General features: G+C 46.7%; 1 protein-coding gene across 1 annotated transcript; it reads left to right on the forward strand.

Moving 5' to 3' along the window:
* The first annotated feature begins 8,155 nt into the window (after positions 1–8,155).
* Positions 8,156–9,545, forward strand: LOC135906184 (uncharacterized). The gene has a single exon (XM_065437449.1). It carries the CDS (start codon positions 8,158–8,160, stop codon positions 9,532–9,534), a length of 1,377 nt encoding a protein of 458 aa, XP_065293521.1. The 5' UTR covers positions 8,156–8,157; the 3' UTR covers positions 9,535–9,545.
* Positions 9,546–12,686: the final 3,141 nt, after the last annotated feature.

Below are 12,686 nucleotides of genomic sequence, written 5' to 3' on the forward strand. Positions count from 1 at the left end.
CCGGGTCTCCGGAGTGTGAGACGGAGACGCTACCACTCAGCCTCGAGTTCGATGCTTCCAAGCGGTGCAAACGCGCCTCTAGTGAATGCGGTGTTGCCTTCGAAACGAGCCGTGGAAAGTTATACTGCGGTGTATATCGGTAATTATGAACATGTAACGTACAGAAGTCACAATTACACGAGTTGCGAAGTGCGTTTCCGCTGCATTTCTTCTGCGCTTTCCGCACACGCAGAGCCATCTTGCGGCAAACACAGAAGACCCCCTCCTCTCAATGTACGGCGCTGCCCCGACAGGAGGCGCGCCGCGCGCGCATTGGGACCGCTGCCAGGCGCGTCGCGGGACTCCCTCTCCCCTGACGACGCTTCGCCGTGCTCCCGGTTTAGATTACTATCTATCTCTCTGCCCGTGCCGATCACGACGTTTGGCTGGCGTAGATCGTTTCCCCTCCGAGACACCGAGTTCTTTGGTTCGTTTCTTTCGCTCAGGCGCACGTTTCGTTGCCGCGGCGAACGCTGCGTTGCTCGACGCTCACCGCGTGATAGGTGGGCGCTAAGTCCGATGCGGGGCGCATCGTAAGTGATCGCTGTGCCGTAGCGCATTGTCTTATACCCCTTTTTCAAAATTAGGGACAATGATTTCACTAGTTTTGGCTGTTGCAGTGCATCCGAGGGGCAGCAGGCATTTTGGTATGTTGTGGTCCGAGATACCATTTATGATCTCCGAGTTCAGTAGATCAAGGGGAAGTTGTCACTAATCAGTATTAAGTCTAGGATGTTAGCGCTTGTTCCTTGTGTTCGCGTAGGAGAGGTTACTACTTGATGAAGCCCGAAATTTAGCATCAAATCAATGAGCGAATTTGATGAGAGTGAAGTGTGGTGCATGGTATTCCAGTCAATGTCAGGTAAATTGAGGTCTCCCATAAGAATAACTCGGTTGCTAGCATGCTTCTGCATAAACTCCTGTACAGCAATAACGCTTTCGTGACCAGAAAGAGGACTTCTGTAGAAGCAACCAGTAAGTATAGCAAAATCATCGCACATAATCTTGCAGAACACAGCCTCGACATCTGGAACGTCGGGCATCAATACAAAGGGTAAGTGCTTCTTAATAAGCAGAGCTACGCCCCTATCGCCATTACATTACTTACATTACATTTGTGAGACCCGTCCTTGAGTATGCTAATGTCGTATGGTTCCCTTACACTAAAACAAACATATCTAAACTGGAAAGAATTCAGAGAAAGGCAATTAGGTTTATCCACCGAAAATACCGGCGCAGTGATTCCCCTACTCTTCTCCTAAGACAGTCAGGGCTTGCAACTTTGGCTGTACGAGCAAAACGAGCTCGTCTCAAATTTCTGCATCAAATATTACACAGCCGACTAAAAATAAATGCCTCTGCATACGTTACCTTTTCTAAATCCCGCGTACTTCGTCATAATCATGCATATACACTAAACGAGTTCCTTTGTAATAACGATACTTTTCAGTCTTCCTTTTTCCCCCGTGTTGTCCGCGAGTGGAATAACCTAGATCCATCTGTAACTAACACAGTATCGCAGTCTGATTTTGTTAAGTTATTAGAAACCGAAATAATTAATTAGGAAATAATAGAGCTTATGCACATATAATTGTCAGAACCCCCATTTTTTTTAAACTGTAGCTAAACATTTACCCCCTTTGTTTCTTTCTTTGTTTTTATAACACTGTATTAATCCTTACGTGTATGTAACCTGAAGTGCACTATTTCTGTGAGTTTCTCTTGTTATTCATATTATTAGTGTTGTAAAATTGTGCATTGAACCTGTTTTATGTATTTCCATTTACATGTTTTCATGTTCTTACCATTCGGTATATAAACAATGAAATGTATGTATAATCATATGCCCACCTGCTATGGTCTCGATATGAGACTGGCAGTATTGTAAATAAATAAAAATGCGAAAACACCCGTGTACTTAGAATTAGGTGCACGTTAAAGAACCCCAGGTGGTCGAAATTTCCGGAGTCCCCCACTACGGCGTGCCGTATAATCAAAAAGTGGTTTTGTCACGTAAAACCCCATAATTTAATTTTTTAATTTAACTACTGCGGGGACGGTAGAGTATCTGTCTTCCGTACAAGGGGACCGTGGTTCAAATTCCGGTGCCGCGCTATTCTCCACCGGAAAATACAAAAAAAAAACCGTGTGTTGAGAAAATCGCACAAACAGGCCTGGAGTGCGGCCTGGTCCCGGCGACCAGAACCGGTAACGCACTCTCACCAGAGCAGGATTGGCCATCCTGGTGCAGTACTTGGCCACAACCTCCCATATGAATACAACAATCAAACCCCGGCCCTCAGTCTCCAGCAGCCGCGAAGCAACTGACCACAGCGGCGGTCAGATCTGTGACGCTGCAGAGGGTGCTAAGAATACCTGGCTCCGGACAGGCCGCTATTGGAATCTGAACCTGGCAACGTTTAACGTTAGAACGTTATCTAGTGAGGCGAGTCTAGCAGTGTTATTGGAGGAATTAGAGGGTAGTAAATGGGATATAATAGGGCCCAGTGAGGTTAGGAGGACAAAAGAAGCATATACAGTACTAAAAAGCGGGCACGTACTGTGCTACCGGGGCTTAGCTGAGAGACGAGAACTAGGAGTCGGATTCCTGATTAATAAGGAAATAGCTGGTAACATACAGGAATTCTATAGCATTAACGAGAGGGTAGCAGGTCTTGTTGTGAAACTTAATAAGAGGTACGAATTGAAGTTGGTACAAGTCTATGCCCGTACATGCAGTCATGATGACCAGGAAGTCGAAAGTTTTTATGAAGACGTGGAATTGGCGATGGGTACAGTCAAAACAAAATACACTATACTGATGGGCGACTTCAATGCCAGGGTAGGCAAGAAGCAGGCTGGAGACAAGTCAGTGGGGGAATATGGCATAGGCTCTTGGAATAGCAGAGGAGAGTTATTAGTAGAGGTTGCAGAACAGAATGACATGCGGATCATGAATACCTTTTTCCGCAAGCGGGTTAGTCGAAAGTGGACGTGGAGGAGCCCGAATGGTGAGACTAGAAATGAAATCGACTTCATTCTCTGCGCGAACCCTGGCATCATACAAGATGTAGACGTGCTCGGCAAGGTACGCTGCAATGACCATAGGATGGTAAGAACTCGAATTAGCCTAGACCTGAGGAGGCAACGGAAGAAACTGGTACACAGGAAGCCAATCAATGAGTTAGCGGTAAGAGGAAAACTAGAGGAATTCCGCATCAAGCTACAGTACAGGTATTCGGCTTTAACTCAGGAAGAGGACCTTAGTGTTGAAGCAATGAACCACAATCTCATGGGCATCATTAAGGAGTGCGCAATAGAAGTCGGTGGTAAAGCCGTTAGACAGGAAACCAGTAAGCTATCGCAGGAGACAAAAGATCTGATGAAGAAACGCCAATGTATGAAAGCCTCTAACCCTACAGCTAGAATAGAACTGGCAGAACTTTCTAAGTTAATCAACAAGCGTAAGACAGCGGACATCAGGAACTATAATATGGATAGAATTGAACATGCTCTCAGGCACGGAGGAAGCCTAAAAACAGTGAAGAAGAAACTAGGAATAGGCAAGAATCAGATGTGTGCGTTGAGAGACAAAGCCGGCAATATCGTTACTAATATGGATGAGATAGTTCAAGTGGCTGAGGAGTTCTACAGAGATTTATATAGTACCAGTGGCACCCACGGTGATCGTGGTAGCGAAAATAGCCTAGAGGGATTCGAAATCCCGCAGGTAACGCCAGAAGAAGTAAAGAAAGCCTTAGGAGCTATGCAAAGGGGGAAGGCAGCTGGGGAGGATCAGGTAACAGCAGATTTGTTGAAGGATGGTGGTCAGATTGTTCTAGAGAAACTGGCCACCCTGTATACGCAATGCCTCATAACCTCGAGCGTACCGGAATCTTGGAAGAACGCGAACATAATCCTAATCCATAAGAAAGGGGATGCCAAAGACTTGAAAAATTATAGACCGATCAGCTTACTGTCCGTCGCCTACAAAGTATTTACTAAGGTAATCGCAAATAGAATCAGGAACACCTTAGACTTCTGTCAACCAAAGGACCATGCAGGATTCCGTAAAGGCTACTTAACAATAGACCATATTCACACTATCAATCAGGTGATAGAAAAATGTGCAGAATATAACCAACCCTTATATATAGCTTTCATTGACTACGAGAAAGCGTTTGATTCAGTCGAAACCTCAGCAGTCATGGAGGCATTACGGAATCAGGTTGTAGATGAGCTATACGTAAAAATACTGGAAGATATCTATAGCGGCTCGACAGCCACCGTAGTCCTCCACAAAGAAAGCAACAAAATCCCAATAAAGAAAGGCGTCAGACAGGGAGATACGATCTCTCCATTGCTATCCACTGCATGTTTACAGGAGGTATTCAGAGACCTGGAGTGGGAAGAATGGGGGATAAAAGTTGATGGAGAATACCTTAGCAACTTGCGATTCGCTGATGATATTGCCTTACTTAGTAACTCAGGAGACCAATTGCAATGCATGCTCACTGACCTGGAGAGGCAAAGCAGAAGGGTGGGTCTGAAAATTAATCTGCAGAAAACTAATGTAATGTTTAACAGTCTCGGAAGAGAACAGCAGTTTACGATAGGTAGCGAGTTACTGGAAGTGGTAAGGGAATACATCTACTTAGGGCAGGTAGTGACCACGGATCCGGATCATGAGACTGAAATAACCAGAAGAATAAGAATGGGCTGGGGTGCGTTTGGCAGGCATTCTCAAATCATGAACAGCAGGTTGCCACTATCGCTCAAAAGGAAAGTGTTTAACAGCTGTGTGTTACCAGTACTCACATATGGGGCAGAAACCTGGAGGCTTACGAAAAGGGTTCTGCTGAAATTGAGGACGACGCAACGAGCTATGGAAAGAAGAATGATCGGTGTAACGTTAAGGGATAAGAAAAGAGCAGATTGGGTGAGGCAACAAACGCGGGTAAATGACATCTTAGTTGAAATAAAGAAAAAGAAATGGACATGGGCCGGACATGTAATGAGGAGGGGAGATAACCGATGGTCATTAAGGGTTACGGACTGGATTCCAAGGGAAGGGAAGCGTAGCAGGGGGCGGCAGAAAGTTAGGTGGGCGGATGACATTAAGACGTTTGCAGGGACAACATGGCCACAATTAGTACATGACCGGGATAGTTGGAGAAGTATGGGAGAGGCCTTTGCCCTGCAGTGGGCGTAACTAGGCTGATGATGATGATGATGATGATGATGATGATGATGACAGGTGTTTCAATGCTTTTTTTACTGATTTTCTCAGAACCACATTTTGCCGTTTCCTTCATGCACCAGCAAGCATAATTATAGTGACACGAATACTTTATGTGTATCTTGTGACCGTATTTCCCCGGCTAAGAAATGTTAAGTGTTATCGCTCGGTGAGGGATGCGCCTGAACTTATCGGATGTTCCGCGAACGTTATCGATGGTTCTGTCGGTTGTCTGTTGTTGACAAATCTTGTAATCTGATTGCATACGCGCCACGAATTGTGTAGTAGTTTCTGGAAGGCGCGTGGGTGCCAGAGCTTTCGACGACTGATGTATGCAAACCAACGCACTTGACTCGCATATGAGATTTTCGACGGTTGCCGAGATTGCTCACCGCTATCGTTGCGATTGAGTCTGCATCATTCTTCCCCGTCACTATTACGTGACAATATTTCCAACACATATTTTCAACGACACTTTGCATGCCTAATTCTCACACAGTTGGCAGTGCGATGAGCCTCCAAAAATTGAAATGGTACGACAGTTTTTGATGTGACATGGCATCGTCATGCAGGTGTTTGTAAAGTGATCTTGTATGCAGACGACGTGCGAGCGCGAGTGCTGATGTTGATTTTTTGTGCACTATTGTTACTTCAAAAATAAAAACAAACTGTTGCTGCAGGCGTACATCATTATTCAAACATATTTTTCATATCTGAAAGAGCATACAGATCACTAAGTTATTGCTACAAGCTTAGCTCACAGCAGGCTATTTCAGGCCGTACTTTGACAGATCAAGACAGAATTGTCTAGCAACAGTGCGCCGCAGCCGAGGAGTGAGCTTCGGCGCGCGTCAGAGGTAAGGTCCATCTAAATAGGTCGCAAAGCTTGGAACGAAAGTGCACTAAAACCTATCGCCAAAGATATCAGTGAGTGGTGCACGACTGAAGTGAGACTAGATGGGGTGGGGGGGGGGGGCGGACAAACACTGAAACTAGAAAAAGTATGCGAAAAAAATGCGGGACAATTTTTGATCACACTACAGTCATACGAATAAATATTTCATTTCAAGTATTTTTGCTGTCCTAAAACAACAAATAGTAGTTCTTTCTATTTGTCCATTAATTAGTTCGGTCTTGGTTACCCCTACCAACCAGTGAATCTGATGCAAGACTTGGCAAGGCTGTGCGAACCAGCTACTATGTCGTGCGGAATCGCGTTGCTCGCTTGAACGCGGCAGTTTCATCCGAGTTTTTTTTTTTATTTCCTTGCGTGTCTGTTCAAAGTGTGGCGTGCGCACCCCTTCAAATTTTGCGTGACGTAGCACACAGCATTCATTGGCGTAGCGTGTGAGTGCAGGTTTTTTGTTTTCATGCAAGTTCACGCTGCGGTATCCGACGCGCTTGTCTCGTCGGGACGAAAAATGCGGAACGCTCCACGAAGGAACGTCGCGCTTGTTCGTTTACTCTCCGCAATAAATGCTCTCAGTGTCCGACGGGCAGCAGAATTAGTAAGACGAATGTTTACTTACTGATAATGTGGGGCAATGTTATCAGATAACTGTTGCATATGAATAGATAGTGTCGCAAGGAATAACGAATGATTCTGTGAAAAGGATCTGCATATGTTGCTATACATTACGACTGTCTGCTGGCCATAATACTTTTCATGCATTCAAACACGTTTTGTTTGGTCAATTATATTAGTTGCATTATTCTAGACAAATAAAAGTGAACTTGCTTTTGAAAGCTCTATGGCAGTGTAATTTATTTCCATCCTATTCGCTCACTTTCTAAAAAAAGCTACTGGAGCAATTGCCGTCAATAACAGGCTAATTATGTTCACATTAGGCATACGCCACTCGTATAGTTAAAAGACACGCTGAAATTTCAGCTGAGGCGAGTCGCAAGCTCTCCTCAGCCTCAAAAGAAAAACAACTTGTAGCGTAGTGGTCGAAATGCTGGACACAAAAGAAATTCAAACGTTCGCGCCAAGCAGCGTAAGATCATGACGTCAGTGCAATTTCCGGTTGTGGCGTCACTTTCTGTATTTTTTTATTTTTGGCTTGCTGTTACTTGTCCGCGCCATTGAGTTTCATAAATATTGTATGAAACTCTATGGTCGCTACGGTACGTAGATGGCGACGGTTGCAACGAGCCGCCATTTTCTTGACATGTGATCTTCAACGGAAGGTTCGCTACGAGTTGGCATATGCCCTGTCAGAGCTCGTGTCCCGTTGTTGCGTGCCCTCTTCCTCGCACCAACGCGAAGCGAAGCGTTCGCTTGTGGGCGCGTGCCAGTGTTTGGGGCATTAGGCGCCCGTTCTTGCGGCGAGCGTCGGCGTCACTTGTAAACAAGTGAACGAGCACAGCGAAAGATGGGAGCGAACGCAGCGTGACGCGGGGAATGAAAAAAGCGGCGAAAGCAAAGTGGGGCGACGAAGTAGAGAGGAGGGTGCAGCAGAACCAGGAAGCAGAAAGCGGAGGAGGGCACGGCGAAAGGGTGAAGTGGAAAGCGGAGTACAGGCGGCGACCAGGCACGGGGTGTGCGAGCAAAAAAAATTGGAGGACGCTTAAGCTTCGCCTTCAAGAGTGGAACGCGACAGCGTTCCCGTCGACCCGCCAAGGGGTGTAAGACAGTGGGCTACGGCGCAGCGACTACGCGCCCGCATCGGACGCGGTGAGCGTCGAGCAGCGCCGCGTTCGGCGCGGCAACGAAATGTGCGCCTGAGCAAGCGACGGACGCCTGAGTCTTAGAAACAGCTTGTTTCTAAGGTAACACCGCATTCACTAGAGACGCTTTTGTACCGCTTTGAAGCATCGAGCTCGTGGCTGAGTGGTCAATCCTTCGTCGGATCTCGTGCGCGTCGGACGCTGGGATCATGTGCTCTCTCCGAGCGGTGTCAGCGGCTTCAGGCCGTGGTTCTACTGTATCTGCTGAGGATTACAAGGTTATTCTGCCCCAACTGCCAACTGGAAACGCTTCCCTGAACACTGTATTTCTTCATTGCGATGTGTCTGCCAGGCCCTACCGAATCAACGATTTCGAAGAAGAAATTGAGCGCCTACAAGTAGTCAAGGATGTAGCATCGATCGGTGCCTACCAGATGAATCACGTCTGGGCGCTAACGACATATTCCATGGCCGCAAAACAAGTGCTCGTAGATGCAAAGGAACTGCGCATCAAGGGTAAAAGATGCCTTGTCATCGACCCCAACGACAGTCAGGTGAGAGTCAAACTTCACTGGCTTCCTTACCATATCAGCGACGACGCCGTGCGAAAAGCGTTGGAACCATATGGGAAAATTGAAGAAATGAGTAGAGAAACGTGGCTGACTGGAAAATTCAAGGGAGCGCAAACCTCATCTAGGTCGGTGACTTTGAGACTGAAACACGGATTTACTGTCGAATCGCTTCCGCATCAGATTCGTATTCAGGGCAGCAACACTCTTGTAATTGTGCCTGGACGACCACCCCTGTGTCTGCGATGTAAAAAATCGGGCCATATAAGAAAGGATTGTCGTATCCCGCGGTGTTCTGCATGCCGCAAATTTGGTCACGAAGCTGACGACTGCAGGAAAACTTACGCTGCCATGACACGGGAAGACGGCGAGAACGACGACACAGATGCGCTCATGGACGAGGATGAAGCTGTAGAAACTTTACAGCCTCGTAACATTAATCTTTCCTCGTGGGTGCCTGAGCCTGCAACACCAACCACGGAAAAAGAAGCTGAGGCCGACTCTCCAGTGAAGCCTGTATCACCTGTTGTCGCTGTTACAACGGATAAAATCTCGGGGGAGCCCGAAGAAAAGTGCAGTGTAGTGCCTCAAGTTCCGTGCCCTTCAGTGCCTGTGGAGACGCCGACGGCGTCTAAAGTGAGCTACTCAGCAGAACTAGAACGCCTCGAGACGCCCGTGGCGTCTGACGACGCAATATCTGCGACAGAAGCAGGGAGTGCGGACTTAGGAGCGGAATGTCCCAAGACGCCAGCGGCGTCTGAAGCCCCGTACCTTCCAATGGAAGCGGAGACGCCAGAGGTGTACCATTCCCTGGAGTCTGAGCCGGAGGACGCAAGCAATAGGGCCACAAGGATGCCTGAGTTTGGTTCGGACGAGGATGAAGGCACATCAGGGAGCATTACAGAGATGAGAAGCATGGTGCAAAAAGTAAAATCGAAAGCGGCCATGAAGAGGAACCGTGTTACCGCGGCTCCTCGGATACCGCCCGTGGAAAAACGTCACAAGCGCTCCTTGTGAACCGGAAACACCACGCCTCAAAGGTATGCATCATTGGCCGGAGTATCGGCAGTTTTATCACTATGGCTTACTTAAAGCTAGCAACCTTTAACTGCGTGAGCTTGGTCGCACGCAGGAGGAAGCAGTGGTTTCTCAATCTTCTACTGCAAGAAAATGTTGACATTGCGTTTATTCAGGAGACAAAACTTTCATCGAGTGTGCAGTTGGAAGAGATGGACCACTTTGTGCGTAACCATTACTCGTTTTATTTTTCGCCTGCTTGTGGTTACAGCGGAGGGATGGCAGTTTTGGTAAAGAAACACTCAGCGGTACTAGTGTACCCCGAGTGGGACAAGGACCGAAACGGCCGTGTATGTAGTGTGGATTTGATATACCGGAATGAACCATACAAGCTTGTTTCCATTCATGCTCCGAATGACGCACCGCTACGAAAAGAATTCTTTTCAGGCCTGAGGCAGTATCTTGACTCACCATGCCGTACCATATTTGCCGGAGACTTTAATTGTGTTTTACGTGCTTCAGACTGTTCGAAAAAGCGATCTCCAGATACCAGCCTAGCAGAGCTCAGGAAGCTTTTGAGAGACTATGACTTGCAAGATGTTACCGAGATTGCGCCAGGAGATAATGATGGTTTTACACATTGGCAAGGGGACTGTCATTCAAGGCTTGATCGGTTTTACGTGTCTAGTGACCTCTCATCGTACAACGTGCGTTATAAAGTGCAACCTGTTGCATTCTCAGATCATGCATTTGTCACAGCCGTATTTGAAGAAAAGAAAATAACAAGAAAGAGGCACAAAGAGTGGCAGTTGTGGAAGCTGAATGAGAGTCTGCTGGATGACAAAGAAATATTCGGCAGCATTAAGAATCTAATCAAGGAAAAAACGAAAGGAGGACAGGTAGATGCGATATTGTGGGAAGAGATAAAGGAAGAATGTAAGATGTTTCTACTTGCAAAAGGACAGGAAAAATCAGCACTGAAGAAGAGCGAAAAGCTGAGCTTGCTACGAACTCTCAAAAATCTAATCGAAGCCGAAAACTGTCACCCGGGTACTCTCACAGAGGATATCAAAGAGTGCAAAGGCCAGCTGCTGTCAATCTTGGAGAAAGAATATAAAGGCGCTATGATCAGGTCTAGGACGGAATCACAGCAGAGAGATGAGGAACCGCTCAAGATTTTCAAGACAAAAGAAAGACAGCGCGGCATGAAAAACAGAATAGAAGCCATACAGAGCGGGGACAGTATTCTCAAATCACAAAATGACATCGAGACTGCCTTCACTCAAGCATACAAAGGCCTCTTCGAATACGGAAGTTACACATGCGACCGTGAACTCTTGCAAAAGTATGCCTCAACGTTAAACTGCATAGATGACGAGACAAAACAGCAAACAGATGAGTGTATATCAGAAAGCGAAATAGAATGGGCCATACAGAAGCTAAAACCAAGAAAATCGCCAGGAGTAGATGGACTCAGCACTGCGTTTTACAAGAAATTTTCACCGGAATTAGTCCCAATATTACGAGATGTGTACGATGACATTCTGAAACGAGGATTACTGCCGCCATCTATGCGACGAGGTCTTACTGTCTTACTGCCAAAGAAGCATTCAAGGCAAGTGCCGACAGTGAGCGATTTCCGCCCCATTAGTCTTTTAACGACTGATTACAAAATACTTGCTAAAATTATAGCTAGACGGCTGGACTTTGCCCTCGGAGCAGTTATAGGCAACCATCAATCTTATGGCATCAAAGGCCGTCGCATCAGTGATAACCTGCACGCTATGAGGATACTGTGCGAAGCTACCTCCGTTGGTGGATCCAGGGCAGCGGTTTTGCAAGTGGATCTGAGCAAGGCTTTCGATAGAGTAACACATTACTTTCTCTTCAACTTGCTTAATGCCTGCAACATTGGGGACCGACTCCTAAAATATATTGGTGTCTGCTACAGACAAGTGACGACGCGACTGGTAATCAACGGACAAACAACTCCCACCATACAGCTCAACAGATCCGTTCGGCAAGGATGCCCCATGTCACCAGTTCTTTTTGCTCTGTACTTAGAACCCTTGTGCCGAGAAATTCTGAACGACAGCAACATAACAGGCTTCAGTTTCGCAGATACTTCTCTGAAAGTCCTCGCCTACGCCGACGACCTTACGCTTGTGGGTGCCTCCAGAGAGGAAATCCGCCAAGGTGTGCAGCATGTCATGGACTTTTGTAAAGTTTCTGGTGCTAAAGTGAATCGAGAAAAGTGCGCGGGTGCATGGCTAGGTGCCTGGGACTTAAAACCAACCACCTTCCTAGAGGTGAAGTGGACGTCTGAAATCATCAGCTACCTCTGTGTGTGTTTTAATACTGCCAACCTACAGAATGGACAAAATACAATTCGAAGTGGTACCCTCGCGGCAAAAGTGCAACAGTGGCATGGGAGAACGGTCCCGCTTATGAACAGAGCTTTTGTGTGTAACACTGTGTTCTTTCCAGCTATATGGTACTCAGCGCAGGTGATGCCCTGTTTGCCGGCTCAGGTGAATCGAGTGCATAGATTTTGCGCAACATATATTTGGGAGTCGCGGTTTGAGCGCATGAGGCGCAGTAACTTATTCTTAAGTAAGGCAAAAGGAGGCCTAGGGCTGGTAAACGTAGAGGTAAAACTCAAAGTTCACAGGTACCTTTTTTTCAAAAACCAAACCCATCATATACGTCATTCTTTCAAACAATTAGGAGGGGGGTACTTAAGCGAGTGGATCGAAGGTGCCCAAGGAGTCCCACGAGCCCGCACCCTAAAATTCTACAGGGAGGTGGAGCAGGCAGCTCGCTTCTTCGAGCAGCGTTTTTCTCAAGAGTATCTAAAAAATGTAAAACGGAAGAGTCTGTACTGGAACACCATAGATATGATATTCCCACCACCCCTATATCGGTCTCGAGTTGGAAGCCAGCTGGAGTCTGACGTTTTCAAGCGTCTACCAAAATATCCTGTAAAAACAGCGATTAAGGATTTCTTTGTTAGGTTACATGTCGAAGTTCTACCTGTAAAAACATGGCTACGTAACAAGGGTTTCTTCGTGCCGTGGTCAACGGACTGCCCTCTCTGTCCCTATCCAGAATCGTTGCAGCACGTATTTTTGTTTTGCACAAATGCAGTACTA

This window comes from Dermacentor albipictus, unplaced genomic scaffold, assembly GCF_038994185.2.
Source record: "Dermacentor albipictus isolate Rhodes 1998 colony unplaced genomic scaffold, USDA_Dalb.pri_finalv2 scaffold_16, whole genome shotgun sequence".
NCBI classification, from domain to species: Eukaryota; Metazoa; Arthropoda; class Arachnida; order Ixodida; family Ixodidae; genus Dermacentor; species Dermacentor albipictus.

Bases quoted from the DNA above. Each gene is read 5' to 3' on its own strand.
- LOC135906184 (XM_065437449.1), top strand. From the start codon at position 8,158: ATGTGCTCTCTCCGAGCGGTGTCAGCGGCTTCAGGCCGTGGTTCTACT.